Source organism: Entelurus aequoreus, linkage group LG01 (assembly GCF_033978785.1).
Source record: "Entelurus aequoreus isolate RoL-2023_Sb linkage group LG01, RoL_Eaeq_v1.1, whole genome shotgun sequence".
Classification (NCBI taxonomy): Eukaryota; Metazoa; Chordata; class Actinopteri; order Syngnathiformes; family Syngnathidae; genus Entelurus; species Entelurus aequoreus.
This window is the reverse complement of record NC_084731.1, coordinates 33,828,102-33,849,821: the sequence shown is the minus strand read 5'-3', so window position 1 is coordinate 33,849,821 and position 21,720 is coordinate 33,828,102. Positions and strand designations below refer to the sequence as shown.

Genomic DNA, 21,720 nt, shown 5'->3' with positions numbered 1-21,720 from the left:
CAACAACTGTATGCGTGTAACGTATTTTTAGTGCTGAACGATCATAAATCTGCTGCGGAGACACACTGTGTGAGGCTCGTATCATAACCCCGCCTCCTGGTGCCAAGCGCCTCCGCCGCAGAATGCACCCCCGACGGGAGCACCGCGGCCACACCAACCAAAGCCCACACCCAAACCCTCCACGTGCAAGACCGAATCCACCCAAAAAAAGTCACTTAACAAAAAGCCAAAAAGTGCAAAAACAACAATGCTCGCGCTGCAGGAGCCGCGAACGACCGCAGGGACACAACATTAGGTACACCTGCACTGCCGGTTCATATGTTTTTAAATTTGACTGTGATGATGCAGTGTGCCTCACCAGACATTATCCTCACCGCACGCCACTGCATCACACATACTTCCCGACAAACAAAAGTGGCTCCTGGCACGTAAGAATAACAGAATCATAAACTCATCTTGCACAATCTAATACAAATTTTTTTTCATTGGAACAATTCATTTTTATCAACTCAAATATCACAACATTCATGAATTATTTCCAACAGATACTGTGAGTGTTTTAAATGTCATTAACAGGTAGCAGAGTGTGTGGCAGGTAAGTACAGATATGGGTTTAAAATTGGATGGTGGAATGTATAGGGATAAGCTGGAATGTGTTGCATTTGAGTGTACTGTGTTGGATATATTTCAACTGCGCTAATGGTAGGGCGTAACTGATAGGTTGGTTGGCCAAGAGAGGGGTACGTGAACACATAGCCTGGTCTTCGCTCTCGAGTTGATTGTCTCAGTGGCCTAGGGCTGTGTCGTATTACATTTACTTCTTGGTCCTGATTAACATCTTGCACATTCGATGGCATGGGTTCTAGCCCTTGGTCAGGTCCACTCACATGCAATATCTCTTGTCTCTCAACAGAGTTTCTTATGTCACTGTCACGGTCAGGATGAGATCCTTGTCCTGGCTCAGCTGCCCTTGTAAGCTCTGGCTGATCTGGGGTCTCCCGTGTTATAAGGTGGTCGTGGAATTTGTTCTTTCTGTTCTGGTGTACTGTAGGGACCCGGAGCCAATATTGACAAGGATTTTGAGCCTCATCACTGTCATCATCTGAACCACTGTCTGACCTTTGTGCCTGTTCAATGTTCTGTGTGTGTGTTTGGCTTCTTTTAAGTTTCTTCTGCATTTGGGCTGTTTTATCAGGTAAGCTTTGAGGGGTCTCAACTGGCAAGTCATTAACTTGTAATAACAAGTTTCTATGTAGTGTGCGGGTGTAGAAGCCTCCAGATTCTGGGATCACTTTGTAGACAGGGTTGTCCCCTACTTGTTCTTTTACCACATAGATATTCTGTTCCCAGTAAGTTTTCAGTTTACCAGGTCCGCCTCTTTGCGGACAAGGACTCGTCACCGACTTGAAGAGTCACTCCTCGGCATCTCTTATCATAATGTGCGTTTCCCTTTGCGCTTGATTGTTGGCTGTTTGAATTAGCAATCCGGTATGCCTCACTCATCTTTCTAGCCCATTTCTCAACATATCCTTTTGGACTGTCAACTCCTTCATCATTCATGAGCCCAAAGGAAAGGTCAACTGGGAGACGGGGGTGTCTGCCATACAACAATAGGGGGAAAAGCCTGTAGCCTCATGTTTTGTGCAGTTGTATGCATGCATGACATGGGGTAAATGGTCCTTCCACTGTTCCTTCTCCTTTTCTTCAAGGGTCCTTAACATTTGCAACAATGTACGGTTTAGCCTTTCAGCTGGGTTGGACTGTGGGTAGTAGGGGGAAGTCCTTGAGTGCCCAATACCAGACAGTTGCCTGAGTCTCCTGAACAATTTGTTTTCGAATTCCCGGCCTTGATCATGGTGGAGTTTGGTGGGGTACCCAAACTTAGGGATGAAGTCATTGAACAGTCGATCGGCTGCTGTCTTGCCAGCTTTGTTACGGGTGGGATAGGCCTGTGCAAAACGAGTGAAATGGTCTATAACAGGGGTCGGCAACCCGCGGCTCCGGAGCCGCATGCGGCTCTTTGACCACTCTGATGCGGCTCGGCTGCATATTTGCCGACCCCCCCCGATTTTCCCAGGAGACTTATGGATCTCAGTGCCTCTCCTAGATAACTCCAAGGGCAAATATAATCCTATCTTTACTCTAATTACTACATTAAGGGCGTACCCTAATTGCACTGCAGTAACTGTCCTCTATAGCATTTACAAACAGCGTGCCAGCCAGCCTGGCCACATGTTGTATGTAGCTTTTACTTAAACACGTAGGAGACAGCAAAGCATACTTAGTCATCAGCCACACAGCTTACACTGACGGTAGCCGTATAAAACAACTTTAACAATGTTACGTTACAAATATGCGCCACACTGTGAACCCACACCAAAAAAGAATGAAAAACACATTTCTGGAGAACATCCGACCGTAACACAACATAAACACAACACAACCAATACCCCGAATCCCATGCAGCCCTAACTCTTCCGGTCTAGATTATACACCCCCGCTACCACCAAACCCCCCCACACATCAAACCCCCCCCCCTCTCTGTGCGTCGGTTGAGCGGAAGAGTTAGTGCTGCATGGGATTCTGGGTATTTGTTGTGTTGTTTTTATGTTGTGTTACAGTGCAGATGTTCTCCAGAAATGTGTTTGTCATTCTTTTTTGGTGTGGGTTCAAAGTGTGGCGCATATTTGTAACGTAACAGTGTTAAAGTTGTTTTATACGGTACGGCTACCGTCAGTGTAAGCTGTGTGGCTGCTGACCTTGCTGTCACGTACGTGAGCAAGCTGAAGCTGCATTCTACATGTGGTCGAGCAGGTACACTGTTTGGGCAGGCTGTAGAGGGCGCCAAAAGCAGTGCCATCCCACCCTGATATTCGTGAGCCTCCCGGAAATAATGAGAGGGTTGGCAAGTATGACGCTATCAAGCGCCATTCATTCAAATCTTGCGGGCCGCACTAACATCAAATTTCCATATTAAAGTGCGTGCCGGTGCGTGTGTCTGAGACCCCTGGTTAACATAGCACAAAGCAATTTAAGTTTTATATGTAGTGTTTTTCATTTTAAATTTAAAAATTTTATTTGTGGCTCCCATTATTTTCTTTAATTTGTGAAACTTGCCAAAATGGCTCTTTGAGTGGTAAAGGTTGCCGACCCCTGGTCTATAACAACCAAAATGTACTCAAATCCTCCACGGCTAGCTTCTAAATGCAGAACGTCAATACACATGAGCTCCAGAGGTGAGTTTGATGTAATGTTACTCATGGGTGCTCTTTTGTGCAATGTGGGTTTTTTCTGCTTGATACAGGGGCACTTTCTAGCTACATACTCCTCAATATCCCTTTTCATGAAAGGCCAGTAGAACCTGGCTCTTGCTAAGTTTAGCACCTTTTCGACACCTATGTGGCCCATGCGGTTGTGAAGGTGGACAAGAACTGTCTGCTTATAGGTGGCGGGAATTACTACTTATCTTATTTCTGTAGTCTTCCTATAAAGAAGGTCATCCTCTATAACTAGTCTACTCCATTCTCATAACAGTTTTCTGATGTTTATGTCAGATTTAAGTTTGTCCACCTGTGTGAGTGTCATGTCTTTCTCTTTAAGTTCCATAACTTTTCCAACTGCTGCATCTTTCCTTTGTTCTCTGACCAACTCGTCATGACTTATCTGTGGCAGAGGTTCCGTTTGGGGTTGGTCCTCAGATATAAAGTTAAGAGCTGCCACCCAGGCTACAGCCCCTTGTTGGCCTCGCCGACTCCCTTCCCATATTGCACCTACCGCTTCTTGAGATAGTTCTTCGGAACACTCATCTATTAAGGATCCAATATCCAAGGGGCAGCGAGACAAAGTTTCTGCATCGATGTTATTTCTGCCGGGTCTATATTTTTTTTTTTTTTTTTTTTTTTTTGTTTTTTTTTTTGTTTTTTTTTTTTGACTTCCGGTTCCGGTTCACCGTGCGTGACTGCTCGCCGTCTGTTCGCTGTTGCGAAAAAGCTAAGTAGCGCTCTATCTGTGTGCTTTTAATTGTTCTACAGCTTTCTTTATCACTTCTCAAACATTTTTAGTGGTACTATTTAACTTGCAAATCACCCGATCTCTGTCCCACCACCCTTTCCTCAGCTAGCTAGCTGCTAAGCTAGCGCGGAGAAAGGCAGCGCCGGTCAGTAAGAAGCTACTCCTACAGACCGCGACCACTTCCCTGAGGACAGCAGGAACTTCACTCGGTGACAGAAAACACTGTGAGTAATGGCTTCCTGCGCGTCTTGCACCATACTCACGGAGAGGTTGGCTCTGCTAGAGGGCCGTGTCCGCCAGTTAGAGCAGAGTAATGTCGTAACTTTAGATGTTGCGGACACATCTGCTAGCGTTAGCTGTAGCGAGCTAACTAGCCCAGCTTGTAGCAGTCCTAAGCGGCCTACAAGCTACGGTGTACCGGTTGAGACGCATAATAGATTTAGCTCTTTAGCTAGTCCTACACCCCAGTCTACCGGGCACCACACCTTAGTTATAGGGGACTCCATCACCCGAAACATAAAGCTTAGCAAACCAGCCACAATAAAGTGTATCCCCGGGGCCAGAGCACCTGTCATTGAAGCTAATCTTAGGGAGCTAACTCGCAACAGGCCTAGTAAACACGTACGACAGGCTAATCGCACCACTAATTATGCGAATATAGTTGTACACGTTGGCTCCAATGACACTAGAATGAGACAGTCAGAGATTACAAAGAGAAACATAGCCAGGACTTGTGATCTCGCCAGAAAGATGTCCAGGCATCGAGTAATTGTCTCTGGCCCCCTGCCTGCGAGAGGCAATGATGAGAGATATAGCAGATTAGTCTCGCTTAACAAGTGGTTGGCTAGCTACTGTAGGACGCAGGGACTAACGTTTATTGATAACTGGCCCTCTTTCTGGGGCAAACCAGGCTTGCTGATGAGAGACGGCCTTCACCCTAACCAGGAAGGCGCCATCATCCTGTCTAGAAACATAGACTACTATTTAAGTCTCACTTGACTGACTACACTAGAGCAAGCCCGGTCACAGGCAATTACAATGTCTGTTAGTCCGGGTGAGGAGTCAGTTAAGCTAGAACTAGCCAGCGCCAGGCTGGATAATCCATGTACGCATAGCAATTCTCTTAGAATAATACACAATTCACATAATGTTTTTTCTGTTGTGTCTGTGTCAGAGGTGGACATGCATTCTACTGAGGTGGCAAATTATGATATGTCCAGTCTATTGCAGCACCAAGCAAACAATCGGGAAATTCCCGTCATATCAATTCCTAGATATGGTCGAAACTATTTAAAGTGCACTACGCATAATAAACGCAACATTGTTAATATTGCCACTACGGATAATCTTAACAAAAACTCGTCAAAACAGCCCAATACCTATAATATGGGCTTTTTAAACATAAGATCATTGTCTCCCAAGGCGTTATTGGTTAATGAGGTCATTAGAGACAACAATCTTAACGTCATTGGTCTTAGCGAAACCTGGCTCAAACCGGACGAATTTTTTGCGCTCAATGAGGCATCTCCTCCTAACTATACGAATGCGCATGTTGCCCGCCCTCTTAAAAGGGGAGGGGGTGTCGCACTAATATACAATGAAAATTTCAACCTTACCCCTAACCTAAATAATAAATATAAATCGTTTGAGGTGCTTACTATGAGGTCTGTCACACCGCTACCTCTCGACCTGGCTGTTATCTACCGCCCCCCTGGGCCCTATTCGGACTTTATCAGTGAATTCTCAGAGTTCGTTGCTGATCTAGTGACGCACGCCGACAATATAATCATAATGGGGGACTTTAATATCCATATGAATACCCCATCGGACCCTCAGTGCGTGGCGCTCCAAACCATAATTGATAGCTGTGGTCTTACACAAATAATACATGAACCCACGCATCGCAACGGTAATACAATAGATCTAGTGCTTGTCAGGGGTGTCACCACCTCCAAAGTTATGATACTTCCATATACTAAAGTAATGTCCGATCATTACCTTATAAAATTTGAAGTTTTGACTCTTTGTCAACAAGCTAATAATAATAATAACTGCTATAGCGGCCGCAACATTAATGCTTCCACAACGATGACTCTTGCTGACCTACTGCCTTCGGTAATAGCACCATTCCCAAATTATGTCGGCTCTATTGATAAACTCACTAACAACTTTGACGATGCCTTGCGCGAAATTATTGATAGTATAGCACCGCTAAAGCAAAAAAGGGCCCCTAAAAGGCGCACCCCATGGTTTACAGAAGAAATTAGAGCTCATAAATTATCATGTAGAAAACTGGAACGCAAATGGCGCGCGACTAAACTTGAGGTTTTCCATCAAGCATGGAGTGATAGTTTAATAACTTATAAACGCATGCTTACCTTAGCTAAAGCTAAATACTACTCAAATCTCATCCGCCTCAACAAAAACGATCCTAAATTTCTGTTTAGTACAGTAGCATCGCTAACCCAACAAGGGACTCCTCCCAGTAGCTCCACCCACTCGGCAGATGATTTTATGAATTTCTTTAATAAGAAAATTGAACTCATTAGAAAGGAGATTAAAGACAACGCATCCCAGCTACAACTGGGCTCTATTAACACAAATACGACTGTATATACGACGGACACTGCCCTCCAAAATAGTCTCTCTATTTTTGATGAAATAACATTAGAGGAATTATTACAGCGTGTAAGTGGGATAAAACAAACAACATGTTTACTTGACCCACTTCCTGGGAAACTTATCAAGGAACTGTTTGTATTATTAGGTCCATCAGTGTTAAATATTATAAACTTATCACTTTCCTCCGGCACTGTTCCCCTAGCCTTCAAAAAAGCGGTTATTCATCCTCTGCTCAAAAGACCTAACCTCGATCCTGACCTCATGGTAAACTACCGACCGGTCTCCCACCTTCCGTTTATTTCCAAAATTCTCGAAAAAACTGTTGCACAGCAGCTAAATGAACACTTAGTGACTAACAATCTCTGTGAACCTTTTCAATCCGGTTTCAGGGCAAATCACTCTACGGAGACAGCCCTCGCAAAAATGACTAATGATCTATTGCTAACGATGGATTCTGATGTGTCATCTATGTTGCTGCTTCTTGATCTTAGCGCCGCTTTCGATACCGTCGATCATAATATTTTATTAGAGCGTATCAAAACACGTATTGGTATGTCAGACTTAGCCTTGTCTTGGTTTAACTCTTATCTTACTGACAGGATGCAGTGCGTCTCCCATAACAATGTGACCTCGGACTATGTCAAGGTAACGTGCGGAGTTCCCCAGGGTTCGGTTCTTGGCCCTGCACTCTTTAGTATTTACATGCTGCCGCTGGGTGACATCATACGCAAGTACGGTGTTAGCTTTCACTGTTATGCTGATGACACTCAACTCTACATGCCCCTAAAGCTGACCAACACGCCGGACTGTAGTCAGCTGGAGGCGTGTCTTAATGAAATTAAACAATGGATGTCCGCTAACTTTTTGCAACTCAACGCTAAGAAAACGGAAATGCTGATTATCGGTCCTGCTAGACACCAACATCTATTTAATAATACCACCTTAACATTTGACAACCAAACAATTAAACAAGGAGACTCGGTAAAGAATCTGGGTATTATCTTCGACCCAACTCTCTCGTTTGAGTCACACATTAAGAGTGTTACTAAAACGGCCTTCTTTCATCTCCGTAATATCGCTAAAATTCGTTCCATCTTGTCCACTAGCGACGCTGAGATCATTATTCATGCGTTCGTTACGTCTCGTCTCGATTACTGTAACGTATTATTTTCGGGCCTCCCTATGTCTAGCATTAAAAGATTACAGTTGGTACAAAATGCGGCTGCAAGGCTTTTGACAAAAACAAGAAAGTTTGATCATATTACGCCTATACTGGCTCACTTGCACTGGCTTCCTGTGCACTTAAGATGCGACTTTAAGGTTTTACTACTTACGTATAAAATATTACACGGTTTAGCTCCAGCCTATCTCGCCGATTGTATTGTACCATATGTCCCGACAAGAAATCTGCGTTCAAAGAACTCCGGCTTATTAGTGATTCCCAGAGCCAAAAAAAAGTCTGCGGGCTATAGAGCGTTTTCTATTCGGGCTCCAGTACTCTGGAATGCCCTCCCGGTAACAGTTAGAGATGCTACCTCAGTAGAAGCATTCAAGTCCCATCTTAAAACTCATTTGTATAATCTAGCCTTTAAATAGACCCCCCCTTTTTTTAGACCAGTTGATCTGCCGTTTCTTTTCTTCTCTCCTCTTCTCCCCTGTCCCTTGCGAGGGGGAGTTGCATAGGTCCGGTGGCCATGGATGAAGTGCTGGCTGTCCAGAGCCGGGACCCCGGGTGGACCACTAGCCTGTGCATCGGTTGGGGACATCTCTGCGCTGCTGACCCATCTCCGCTCGGGATGGTTTCCTGTTGGCCCCGCTGTGGACTGGACTCCCGCTGATGTGTTGGATCCACTGTGGACTGGACTTTCACAATGTTATGTCAGACCCACTCGACATCCGTTGCTTTCGGTCTCCCCTAGAGGGGGGGGGTTACCCACATATGCGGTCCTCTCCAAGGTTTCTCATAGTCATTCACCGACGTCCCACTGGGGTGAGTTTTTCTTTGCCCGTATGTGGGCTCTGTACCGAGGATGTCGTTGTGGCTTGTACAGCCCTTTGAGACACTTGTGATTTAGGGCTATATAAATAAACATTGATTGATTGATTGATATCAAAATTGAAATCCATGCGCTGACTCACCCAACAGTAACCCACAGCATTGAGTTTGGCAGTGCTAAGCACATATGTCAAGGGATTGTTGTCTGTGTAGACCGTGAAGTGGGGTGCGTAAAACAGATAATCCCTAAATGTATCACATACTGCCCACTTCAGGGCTAAAAACTCAAGCTTCCCACTTTGTAGATGGTAATTCTGCTCTGCTGGTGTCAATGTACGTGAACCATATCCAATGATCCTCATCTTTCCATTTTGATTCTGATAGAGGTCTGCTCCTAAGCCTTCCTGGGAAGCATCTGTGTGGAGAATAAAAGGGCTGTCAAAATCGGGGTAGGCCAGTATTGGCGGTTTGGTGAGCATGTCAATTAGGCTTTCCAGAACTCTATGATGATCCTCACACCAGTTCACTGGGGTTCGAGATGACTGCTGGGCACTCTTGTTCTTTCCATGTGACGCATGAGACTGTTGGGTGTCGATCCTCACCTGGAGCAGGTCATACAAAGGTTTTGCTATTCTTGAGAAATCCTGCACATATGTACCTCAAAAATCCCATTAACTGCCTGACATCTCTAACTGTCTGTGGTGTCTTTTGTGTCAGTGCCTGGACAGCTTCTAGGTCTTTGGGATCAACTCTCACACGTTCAGCTGAAACTAGTCGACCAACATACCGGACCTCTTTGCAAAATAACTCACACTTCTCAGGTTTTAACTTCACTCCATGTCGTTGTAAAGCTTGGAGGACTTTGCGCAGCACCTCCAAATGCTCGTCAAATGATTTGGCATAACACAGCACATCGTCGAGGTAGGAGATGCAGCATTCGTCTCGGAGGGTGCTGAGCATCTCCTCCATGCTCCTTTGGAATGCAGCTGGAGCATTTGATAGTCCTAATGGGATCCTGACCCATTCGTACAGACCGAAAGGAGTTGTGAATGCCGTCAGATATCTTGACCCCTCTGCAATGAAGCCCTGATGATAAGCTTTTCCTTGATCGAGAATTGAGAACCAGTTGTAACCTCACAGGGAGTCAGTGAGGTCCTGGATCCCAGGCAAGGGGTGTCTGTCGGGTACAGTTTTATTATTCAGAAGCCTATAGTCTATACATAGCCGTAAGGTGCCATCTTTTTTTCTTACACATATGACTGGGGCTGCATAAAGAGACCGGGACTTAACAATACATCCCTTCACTAAAAGCTCTTTTACTTCTTTGTAAAGGGGTTTTGGGATTGATGCATAGGACTTTTTAACTGGAATGTCATCTTTGACTATGACCTCCATTTGAAGGGACGAGATGCAACCAATGTCATCACTAGTACGGGAAAATGCACCTGACTTCTTACAAAGTACTTTGTTCACAAGTTCTTGTTGTTTGGCACTCAGGTGGTTGAGATCGACAGGGGGCAACCAATGCTCAACAGGGTTGTTTGAAGAGACTGCCCTTACCTCAGTTGCACTATATTTTTACATTTGTCTGTGCAGTCTGCTGGGTGTCTGGTGTATCTGTCTCTAAAATGTTGTCTATGTGCTGTATAGTGCCCATGGCAGTTCTCTTTGGTAAAATAATGTCATGTTTTGAATGGTTGGCAACAGGTATTTTTATGTAAGGTCGTTGACTGTTGTAGATCTCTAAAACACCCTCTCCTACACTGAACTGTCTTAAAGCTGTGTTTTCCTCCATGGGTTCATACAGGACTAGTGGGTCTGAGGTGTTGAAGTTTTGCGGTATTCTACACCACACATGTACCATTTTTCCAGCTGGGATGATGATGTTATCTTTTCCTACCCTCACTGTGACTGGGTCACAGTTTGCTCCATGGGGAACCTGGAAAATGTTTACCGTGGCTTTTATTTCATCTGCTTCCATCTTAAATGTGCGACATAGGAGGCTGGTAACCCTGGCGGCTGCATCCCCAGATGACTCCGATGTTTAGATGATTGCCTCAATCACATTTGCACATACAAGTGGCTGAGATAGCGACAACTGGCTGACTAGGAATGGGACTTGTTTAGTTAGGTTTGGATTATCATTGCCTGCCAGATTAACAGTAAATTCAACCCACCCATCATAGGGGATTGCTCGTCCATTTACAGCATAAAGGTAACAGACGGGACCTATGTCTGCTTAGTAGGGGTAAATCACTCTTCCCTGAATGGCAGGAAGTTAGAGGAGCTAAATCCCTAACCCCCAGGCCTATTAGTCTTGTGTCCACTCTGCCTGCCCAGTCAAAACACAATAGTTTAGGCTCTAGGATTTTACCTGTCACGGTGAGAACCTAAAGTACAGAATAAGTGAGTAAGTGTCAGTGTGTGGGACTTACTGTATTCCCCTTAAATATTATGCTCCAGAACAGGGGACGAGACGCCCCTACTTCAGAGAAAGGAAAAAACTGCACAATAAAATCAGTATTGTGAAAGTTGAAAAAGATTGTGATTTATTACACTAGTATTAGTACTCTAATACTAAGTAAAATAGAAAAGTAAATAAGAAAATATATAAACAAAACATAGACTTGTAGGAATTACTTTTCGAATAATTTGTAACCACTATACGAAACCCAAAACGTTGTGTTCACTTTCACTTCACTAGAGTGGCACAATAACACCTGAAAACTGGATTAAACACCATCAGCATGTGTCTATACACAAAAAAACCAGCAAAATTCCCACATATGCAAATAGTAGTCGTATGCTTGTGAACACAATGCACACACAGTACCTTTGCTACTAATAGTAAACCCAAAAACAGTCTCACACAGTTTGCACAGTATTCAATGTCCTCTCCTTGTTCACAGTCAATTCAAAGTTCCTTTTCGGTTTGGATTGTCTCACGCAACGTTCTGTTTGAAATACAAAAAAAACCCCGTGTCCATCATGAGCGCATTGTCCGGTCCAAATGGTGAAGTTATGTGTGGCAGGGAAGTCTTTTTACTCACCAACTGCACCGTATATCACTGGCGTGAGAGGATGAGGAGGAGAGCAGGGAGAAGAGCCACCAACACGTCCGTACTGCAGCAGTCAACAGGCTGGCGTCGTCCTTCTCTGACGGGAAGAGGTCCCCACGTTGACGACGGTTAGTTATATACTTGAGTAAAAACACTTTTCCCTATACCTAACGAGGACGTGTGCCTCGCACTACGCGACCTGTACTTGTTGCTGGTATAATGGCGGACGAATCCTCAGCGTTGTTAACATGGAGTCTTCCACTCTTCCACACGCCACTCAATCCGTAGCAGTTCCTTAGCTCAGATTACCCTGTCACACACGCGGTAACTAAGAGCTAAACTGTTATTGTTATATTACCGAAAATCTTCGTCAGCCTCGGAACTCTTCGGGCGCCGCCATCTTCTGTCTCTTTTCTGTGTTTTTCCCTCCTCTGTCTTGTCCCGCCCCTCCTCTCCTCCCATTCGCCAGTCCAGCAGCTTGCAAGTCATTGATTGGCCGAGCCTATGGCCAAGGTCCTGGGTGCGATTGGATGAAAACATTTTGAAGGATCTCAGGTTATTAGAGATACATAAAGAAATATGTGCACAATATTAGGTGTACACCTACATTCCCCCCTTCCAAACCCTGCCACATCATAGACTTCTCTGTTTGCTTACAGCTTAAGAACATAGGTCAGAAGTACACACACATTAATTCCTTTTCGATTTTTTTCAGTGTAAAACAAAATCACATATCACATATCACATATGAAGACACAAAACATGACAAAAGAAAAGGAATTCACTTCAGAACATACTCCTCCCGATACCTAACGGGTAACTGACCCCTAGTTTTCCTCTGTGGACGCCTCACTATCACAGATTCGTTGTCTGACTCTGAGTTATCTGCATTTTCCGATAAAACCCCCAAAACAGACCCGTCCCCAGAGTTAGCATTAGAGGCTTCCCCACTTTCATGATCAGACACCCCCTCCCGGCTACCGCCAAAAACTGCCTCTGGCTCAACATCCCGCAATTCCCTTTGACTATCTCCAATACCCTCGCCTGGTGTTGGTGCATTGTGAAGGGTGCAAGGAATGCAAACTAACCCTACAGAGTCAGTGTCTGAACCAGATGCAGCTCTCTTGTGCCTGGGAGCAACTACTTCTGGAAGGTGCAATGTTTCATCTGGTTTCGATGCACTACTTTTGACGGGCCCCCTGTTTCAGGCCTGACTGTGAATACAGGTATGTCGGGGTGGTTCTGCTTGACAACTATATATGGCTCTGGCTCCCACTTGTCCTGGATCTTATTCCTTCCCCTTGGTCGATGATTTCTCAGCAGTACTCGATCGCCTGATCGGACAAGTGCAGCGCGTGACTTCCGGTTGTAGAGACGTTTGCGTCGCCGTGACGCATCCTGAGCTGCGTCCCCGGCGGCCTCCGCGGCCACTTTCAGCCTCTCATGGTGGTCGAGGACCCAATCATCGAGGTTGTCAATATCACTGGGCTCCAAGTCTTTTCCCCCCAGAATGTCCTGAGGCAGTCGTGCATCTCGGCCGAAGAGGAGATAAAACGGGGAGTATCCCGTCGAGGAGTGAACGTGACTGTTATAAGCCATCACAAGCTCAGGAAGATACTCCTTCCAATTTCGTTTCCTCTCGGGTGTCAAAGTTCTAAGCATATCATGCATCGTCCTATTGAATCGCTCGCATTGAGCGTTGCCCTGGGGGTGATATGGACTTGTACGACTCTTGGCGATGCCATAGATACGACAGAGTTCTTTGATAATACTGGCTTCAAAACTGCGGCCCTGATCTGAGTGAAGCCTAGAGGGGCAGCCATAGTACACAAACCAGTGCTTGGCTATGGCCCTGGCTGTGGTTTTAGCAGACTGGTCTTTCGTGGGCACAGCCATTGTAAAGCGTGTGAACATGTCAGTCATGACTAACACATTCTCATAGCCACCCACAGACATCTCCAAACGGGTGTAATCCATGGCCAGTACCTCTAGAGGGGTGGTCACATTAGTGCATGTCAATGGGGCTCGGATAGTTGGAAATATGTCTTTGGCAAGTGCACAACGCTTACACTGCTTCACCCACTTATGTACGTCTCTGCTCATTGAGGGCCAGTAAAAACTGCGTGTCATACGTGCAAGTGTACCCTTCTGACTAAAATGACCCCCATGTTCATGCTCCATACTGAACACATTAGACGGTGAGCTGACATGAGAAAAAGTGCCTAGAAAATGAATTTCGCTCCCACGTCTAAGCACAACTTGTTCAATGCATTTTTGCATAGATAATACCCTTCTGGACTTTGGGTTAAAAGTTCAGAACATGATACCTAGCCAAATTTTGTCACAAGCCAGAAATGTATATAGAGGTAAATCACAAAAAACGAAAATCTTGTGCTGCAGTTTTGGCTTGTAAAATATGTCTTATTCATTTTGGCAACACAAAATCTTTCTCAAATATCATAAATACATATACCTAACATCTGAAACAAATATTGGTGCCTTAGTATACTCATATGTGAATTTAGATCATGAAATGTAGCAAATTTCTTAAAAAACGATTCAACTGAAGTGATTTGCCCCAGCACAATGAAGCACACACTTATTAAATTTAGCTAAAAGCTTATGTATCATACATTAAAAAAATGTCACAACCTTCTATGTAATCAAAGGTACAAAAGAAGTAACACACCGTGGCCAAAAGTGGCTTTAAATCTAGCAAAATATTACCATGCACCCCAAAACTGGAATAAGGCAAAAATGGACAAGATTAAAATAGATGCAGTAAAGGCCCAAATTGGTATAAAATATGATAAATATTTATTAAAGTAGCAAATTGTTTCACAGCATGTGTCATTTATACCCCCCACCCCCCCCCCCCCACACACACACACACACACAAACACACACAAAAGACCAAAACAAATTTGAAAAAAAAGGTAATACAGACATTATTTAAGCTTTACCGTTAAAATGGCAGTGTGGCATCTCGATAATCAAACATCTTGATAAAGAAACAAAAGTGGCAAATTTTACATGGTGACATGGTGCGTAATTACTCATCAATATCACTTTCATCTGTGTCATCATCCCATGCACCTCTTTCTTCTGTTTCCTTTGAAACATTTCCACAGTTCTGGCAGTGACATAAATCAGTACAAGACATTTTTGCAGACATACATGAACATCTTTCTGTTTCACATTTGCTTGTCTTGCAACCACAGTGGACTACCTGCAGCACACTATCTGGGGCAGGATTTCTAGTCATCCATCTTACTGTTAACTCCCCATCCTCAATGTACCATCCATTGCCAATGGGTGAAGGGGCACACATCATACCAGTCAGGGAATGTCGCATTACTGCTGCTTGGTAGTTTGCCCTTTTGCAGTGTTGGTGGAGGGCATCACTTGTTGGGGGAATGGACAGTTCTGGCAAAGCTGACGATGCCATACAGAATGCTTTGTATCTTGCATCGTTCACGTCTTTGGCAGATGCCTGTCCATACAGGTGGCACACATATTTGCTCAGTGTTTTGAACGTAGACTGGTCAAGGTTAAAACTGCTGCCCAGATTTGAGAACGCAGTCAGGTATTCGTCTTTCTGACAAGCAAGAGAAAATGTCTTCCTTTTGCCCTTGCCATGAAAGGCACTGGTCGAGTCACAACCTGTGAAGGTATGGATGCCAATGAGTGCAGAACAAACACTGTTGCCAAGAGCTGCTGCCACCTTAGCCACGTCTATGATCCTCGTTCTGTTGCCTACTCCCGTGAAAAAATACAAGCTACACTGTAAAGCTCTTTGAAGACTTACAGCAATCACTGCCACATCAGTGTCAGGGCTTTTGATGACAACAGTTTGATGTTCTTGTGCAGCATGCTGTGCATGTAAAAACACCCTAGTGTCACATTCCTCATGGTCACATGTCAGTTCGTGAACAGCACTGACAGTTTGTGAACCCTCTTTCACAGTAACACAGTGACACAGTTCTCCATGTGCTATGTACAAGCTGAAGTCCCTGCCCAAAATGGTGAGATCAGCATCTCGCCATGCAACAAAGAGGAATTCTGCCAGTGCTGCTTTGTTGGTCCCATTAGATAGAAACTTTTTCCACTGTGTGGGTGCCTTCTGATCCCGTCCATAGATCTGCACCTGTTGTGTACCACCCTCAGCTCTCCGTGACCGCTCTAGGTTTTTAATACTGATTTCTGGATACTGGTCAATGACAAAGTCTATCCTTGTACACTTGTGCTGCAGAGCTATCTTGACCACGTACTGGAGTAAGTTGTCAGCCAACTCTCCAAAGGTAGCTGGTTTGGAATGCATGGCTTGAATGACTGCCATGCCATCGAAGAGAATAGCTCCATCTGACGGAACTTGCTGAACTAAGCAGTCTTTGTCTTTGTTCTCCAATATATTCATCAAGGCAGATTTGTCTGTTTTAGCAAGTGACCCATCAGTACTGGCTAAGGGATATGAAACCGTTCCCAAGGAGTAGGACAGAATTTGCCTCAGGTCTACCTTTCTACTTTGACCAATAATGAGTAGCCTGGAGAAAAGTTTCTTGTCTGCACGCAGAATGACATCTTTGGCTGCTGCAGATTTTGTCTTTGTTTTTGCCTGGTCACTAAAGGTCTTCAGTTTTTGAGCCTTGATGGGGGCAAAAATGTCGACTGATTTTGTTAACAGTCTTTGGTCAATAAAGACTTTGACAGCTTCTTCCCCCCTTTCTGGTGCTGCAAGCAAATCCTTCTTGACCCCTTCAGATGCTACTGTCCCTGAGCTAAGACAAACAATGCCATCTTGGTGTAAGTCAAATGGGTTCAGCATGGAATCAATGGTGGAACTTATTCTGGTCACAGCTTCTTCATCGGCATGAATCCGTGAGCGGTCTAGATCTTTTCGCCTTCGTGTTTCTGGGGATTTTCCAGACATTGACTCACATTGTCTAGCTATGGCAGCTCGTTCATGTTGTGACAATATCCAGCGAGACACTGCAGCCCTATTTAGAGTTATTCCTGTCCAGCCACCCTTTGTCTTTGAATCTCTGTTGCATGTTTGCTCAATAGCCTGGTCACAAGCAATGGAGGCAAATCCATGGGCACTTTGACGTTGAACAGTCCACTGACCTTTCACACTGAGGTCTTTGTGACAAGAAGGGTGTGTTATAGGCAAGTTGACCATTTCCATCCAGTATGTAGGCAAATACCTAGCATAGTTTACACGATCATAAGCAAAAAACCATGCCATCATCAAGCGCACTGTTGACAGGTGAAGCTGCCAGTCTGATTCTCGTGTAGCTCTCACAAACAGAAGGAGTATTTGCACCATGTCAATGTAAGAACTCCAGAAAGCAAACGTTGGGTTTTCGGCAGTTCTCTTTTCCACAAAGAGAGCATACTTTGAACACATTTGGTCAAATTTCTGGTTTGCACACAAAACATCCACTGTTCTGTCTGGGAATGTGTCTTTGATTTCACTGATGACAGCCATGCACTCATCTCTCCCCGCTGGTGTCAAAGAGTCTAAGAATGTGCTGAATCTGGCACGTTGCAGGCTCTCATACATAAGTTTCTGTGCCCTCATGCTGCGGTTGTAATGATGACCACTGATCACACCATTGATGGAACCTGGGGCAACAACTTCAGACTCAATGAGTATGTCTTGCAGTCCTGCATCACCAAACCTTTTTCCTATAATCCCTAGGAAAGACATGCAAGTATGAAACTCACCAAGTCTAATCACAAGGCGTTTTGTCAATTCCTGGTCCTTCCAGCGGATTTGCTGAGCTTTGGCATATATAGCCTGGTCAAAAACTACCACTACATGGTCCAGTGCTAGCTGATCAGCAATTTCAACACTTCGCTTCAAAATCGTGTTAACTGTTGACATCTCCGTCGGTGAAGCCTCAATGACTGGAAGATAATACAGTGCTGACTTTGGCAGAGTGGCCCCACTTTGGAGCAGTGTATGGAAACCTGTCCAGCTTGGCACTGTGCATGCTTCAGCATCTGTGTACTTTACTGAAACATATGCCAGTTCAGTTTTGGCAGCAGATACAGTGTTCAACCTGTATGTTTCTGCATCCAATGGAACACTTCCATGGTGACTCAAGTTCTGTGGCCCGTGTCTTTTAGACTGTTGGTAGTGTTCTACGGGGTAGCTAGGAGGTGGTTTGAATGATTTAACTGCCTTCTGTAGTGGCTGTCTCTCTGTTCTCGACACAGTTTCAGTGACAGAACTTTGGAGCATAATGCCATTTGTGTGGTGAGTAGTTCCATGACCTGACAGTGTCTCCTCCCCAAAATCAATGTTGTCCCACACCAGTATTGTGGGTGCCTTCTGTGCGAATCCCTTGGGTATTTTGTTTCTACCCTCTAAAAGTTGTAGCTGAGCAAGGCTAGTGTCAAGACTGACAACTGTGTCCCGTGAAGCACAATGTCCTAACCTATTCAGCAGTGACAGAACATTTGATGAACCTGTTAAATGGCGAACAGTTAGACCAAGACACAATGACTTGGGTGTCTGCTTTCGACCTTTAGATGCCAGATACACAATGTCTTGACAAAGAGAGATAACCTTTAGATTCACATCATCAGGAACATCAACATAACAGGCTAGTGTTGGCTCTTCTGTTGCACCTATAATCCAGGCAATGAAGTTGTACAGTTCAACAGGCACAACAGATTTAGCTTCAGATACATTTAAATCCTCTGCTGTGGGAGGCCACGGGCATTTCATACCGGGAGAGTCACTTAGAAGGCGCTTCAATATCAGCCCTGCACTGTAAAGTGTCCTTGTGTTCTCCGTGGTATTCTGACCAGCTGTTGTACTAGCCGTGTGTTCACTGTCACTTTCAGCTTGGCTTTCAGCTTGGCTCACCTCAGTTGACTCGGTAGTTGATGGTGATGTGCCTGATGGCAGAGGTACCCTGTCTGCTAACGATAATGTCTCAACAAAAACCATTTCAGAGACGTTGCGCTGGGGAGGGCAGTGGAAAACCAGCTGGGGGAAATCACGGACCAACCTTCTTTTCAGTTTATCCCTCCTGAAACATAAAGTTAAAGGGAAATATGAGCACATTACACACAGACACACAGACACAGACACACACACACACACACACACACACACACACACACACACACACACACACACACACACACACACACACACACACACACACACACACACACACACACACACACACACACACACACACACACACACACACATCAATGATAATCAAATTACTTTAAACATACTCTCATAGCCTTTATGGGGAGAGACTAAATCTATAAATAATAAACTTTTCAGTATGAATATTTTATTATTTTTGTTTCAGTTACCTGTAGCCTGAAGCATCAAGATCTTCGTGCTTCTTAACGGTGTCCACGAACAACTTCCTTAGCTTGTCCATTCTCAGCACCTCTTTGTCAATTATAATCCTTTGACGGATCACTTGGTCACAGAAGAGGTTGTAGCTGTCAGCAAAGGGTTGTCTGAAAACACACACACACACACACACTTAACATGTGCAAAGAGTCATGCTTTCAAAGCTGTATCTTAAGCAAAACTAAATATAAGCTGCATGTTGTTGAAATTTTTTTTACTTTTTAAATGTGAGCAAAATGACAGTACAGTGTAATTACTCACATTTCTTCATCTCTGGTTGCAGTGTGCGTTGCTGTAGACAGTGACAAGAACCTGGTGTACTGTCTGTAACAGGTCCTATGGTACCGGACCTCTATAGCAACACAGTCTTTGTCGTTGATGTGCAGAAGAATGGCAGCATCTTTCTTAATCTCAGCTGCCTTCAGCAACTGGCCTTTAAAAGAAAAATAATTAGAATAAGCTTTATTGGCAAAATCAGAGATTTACAAGTAAAAAAGTGTGTGTGTGTGTGTGTGTGTCTTGAGTGGGGGGTTGGAGAGGTATTTATGACCCTGTGATTTACGACTCTGTGATGTGAGCTGCTGAACTCCCAGCTAAACATTCCAAGATTCAAGATATCTATTGTCATATGCACAGATAAACAGACAGTCACACTGCACAATGAAAAGCTTATTTTGCTGGTCCCCCTTGCAAATTCACAAAATATAAATATAAATATAAACTTAAGCTAAATAAAGAATCACAGAATATAAAAATTAAACAAGAATAAACTTAAACTATATTGCACACTTACAATAAACTTACTAAAAATGTAAATGCTAAGGATGTTTAATACTAATAAATATAATAAAATAAAATAAGAAACAAAAATAAAGAAATAAGATAAAGTAAATTAAAGTGTGGATCTTACAACAGATCTATAGTGGGCATGAGTAGACAGAAGCAGTATTGCACATTCAGTTCACAGTGAAGATGATAATGGATGATATGACAATGATGATGTATAAAGTGCACTATGCATTCTTCAATTATTGTAGCAGCAGTGGAGGTGACATGAAGTCACAGCAGGGATGTGGGTAGTGGTCACAGTTCAGTCAGTTCAGGGATGAGGGGTGAGGTGTGAAGGTGTGCGGGGGGAGGGGTGGGGGTTGTGATGTGTAAATCAGTCCAGGGGTGTGTGTGTGTGTGTGTGTGTGTGTGGGGGGGAGAGAGAGATTGGGGCTGTGGTGTGAAGGTATATGGGGGGATGGGTGGGGCTTCCTTTTCTAGGCCAGTGGTTCTCAAACTTTTAAATTCCAAGGTCTCCCCTTAACTCTGACAGTGTATAAATGGTCCATTTGGTTATTACAAAGTAACAACACATTCTTTCAATCCTACGCTATGTACTGTAACATTATTACTATAGATTCACACACGTGTGTGTGTGTGTGTGTGTGTGTGTGTGTGTGTGTGTGTGTGTGTGTGTCACATACCTGCCGACACGGTTTCTGCTTGTGTGAGTTGATCCCTCTGGCGTTTTCCTCCCACACGAGTGTACTTTTCCACTTTTTGACAAATTATACAGATGGCTGGCAGGACGGGGCCGGCAGAAGCAACGGGCAAACCTGAACGAGATCGAAGTTTCTTTCGGGGAGTTTCAGACGTGCCTGCTGACTGACCTGCGGCTGCAGATGGTTCTCCCACCGCCCGTGCGGTCCTTTTCTCGGCATAAAACAATGCAGATTTATCTGTAAAACGTCGGTAGCATTTTGCGTGAAACCCAGCGTCGTCAGGAATAGCGTCAAAATCTACATCCGAGCAATGTTTATAGATTTCTGCCAGATGCTTGTTCTGGTCTTGCAGACAAAGCCACTGTTTTAAATAGTTTCTGTATGTGTCCCACCGTGTCCGAGTGAAGTGCTGGACGTCCTCATTGTTCACAGATGAAAGATGCATATAGCATCTTTTATTTTCCTCTTTACGCACTTTTTTTCTAACTTTTGAGGTCTTTCGTTCCTCTTCACTCTCGGATGTTGTCGTCGCCATAGCAGGTATGTTGTTAGAATAAAGCTGCTACCTGATTGGTCCATGTGACCAAAACCGCGCCACTCCCCACTAGATATCACTGCGCCTCACTGAAAAATAGTACCGGCTTTCAACACCGATTACACAAAATGGGCTAGGTGTCAATTTCCGAACTTTTGGTATCTTACTTACTACCAGTAAATCTATTTTATGAAGTAAAAATGATGTTGTGCCGTTGGTGTGGGAGCGAAACTGAACGATATGAGCCTTGACCACAGGCACTACATGTTTCCGCAGAGACTCTGGTAATACCAACTGGTACACCTCTTCACCGTCTCTGGGGTCACAAATGCTACGAAATAGGACACCATAACGGATGCTCAGCCGATCCCATTGTGAGGACAGTTTTTTCTGTTCCGGGGCCATTCCCTGTAACTGGTTCTTGTTGGGCCGAGCGTTACATTTCGTTGCCCGTGCTATAGGGCCCACTACAGGATCCTCTACCTGAAGTTGCTGAAGCTCCTCCCAGCTATACCCAGCAACCTTCGCTGCAACAGCAGCTTGGGAAGCCCCCTGCACACAAGACCTTCCTGCCGAAACAATATGGCCTAAGAATTTGACCTCTGACTTTAGTAGGA

At 44.5% G+C, this 21,720-nt stretch overlaps 1 protein-coding gene across 2 annotated transcripts; it reads right to left on the bottom strand.

Annotated features, from left to right (window-relative positions):
- Positions 1-14,576: 14,576 nt before the first annotated feature.
- Positions 14,577-21,238, bottom strand: LOC133650871 (uncharacterized). 2 transcript variants are annotated; one of them, XM_062048609.1, is made up of 5 exons: positions 20,737-21,238; positions 20,551-20,682; positions 19,340-19,511; positions 19,033-19,185; positions 14,577-18,731 (listed from the first exon to the last, which is right to left on the bottom strand). In XM_062048609.1, exons 1-5 carry the CDS (start codon positions 21,101-21,103, stop codon positions 14,741-14,743), a joined length of 4,815 nt encoding a protein of 1,604 aa, XP_061904593.1. In that variant the 5' UTR covers positions 21,104-21,238; the 3' UTR covers positions 14,577-14,740. The 2 variants fall into 2 exon arrangements, with proteins under 2 accessions (XP_061904593.1, XP_061904584.1); XM_062048600.1 differs by having other exon boundaries at positions 20,551-21,238.
- Between the last annotated feature and the right edge of the window lie 482 nt (positions 21,239-21,720).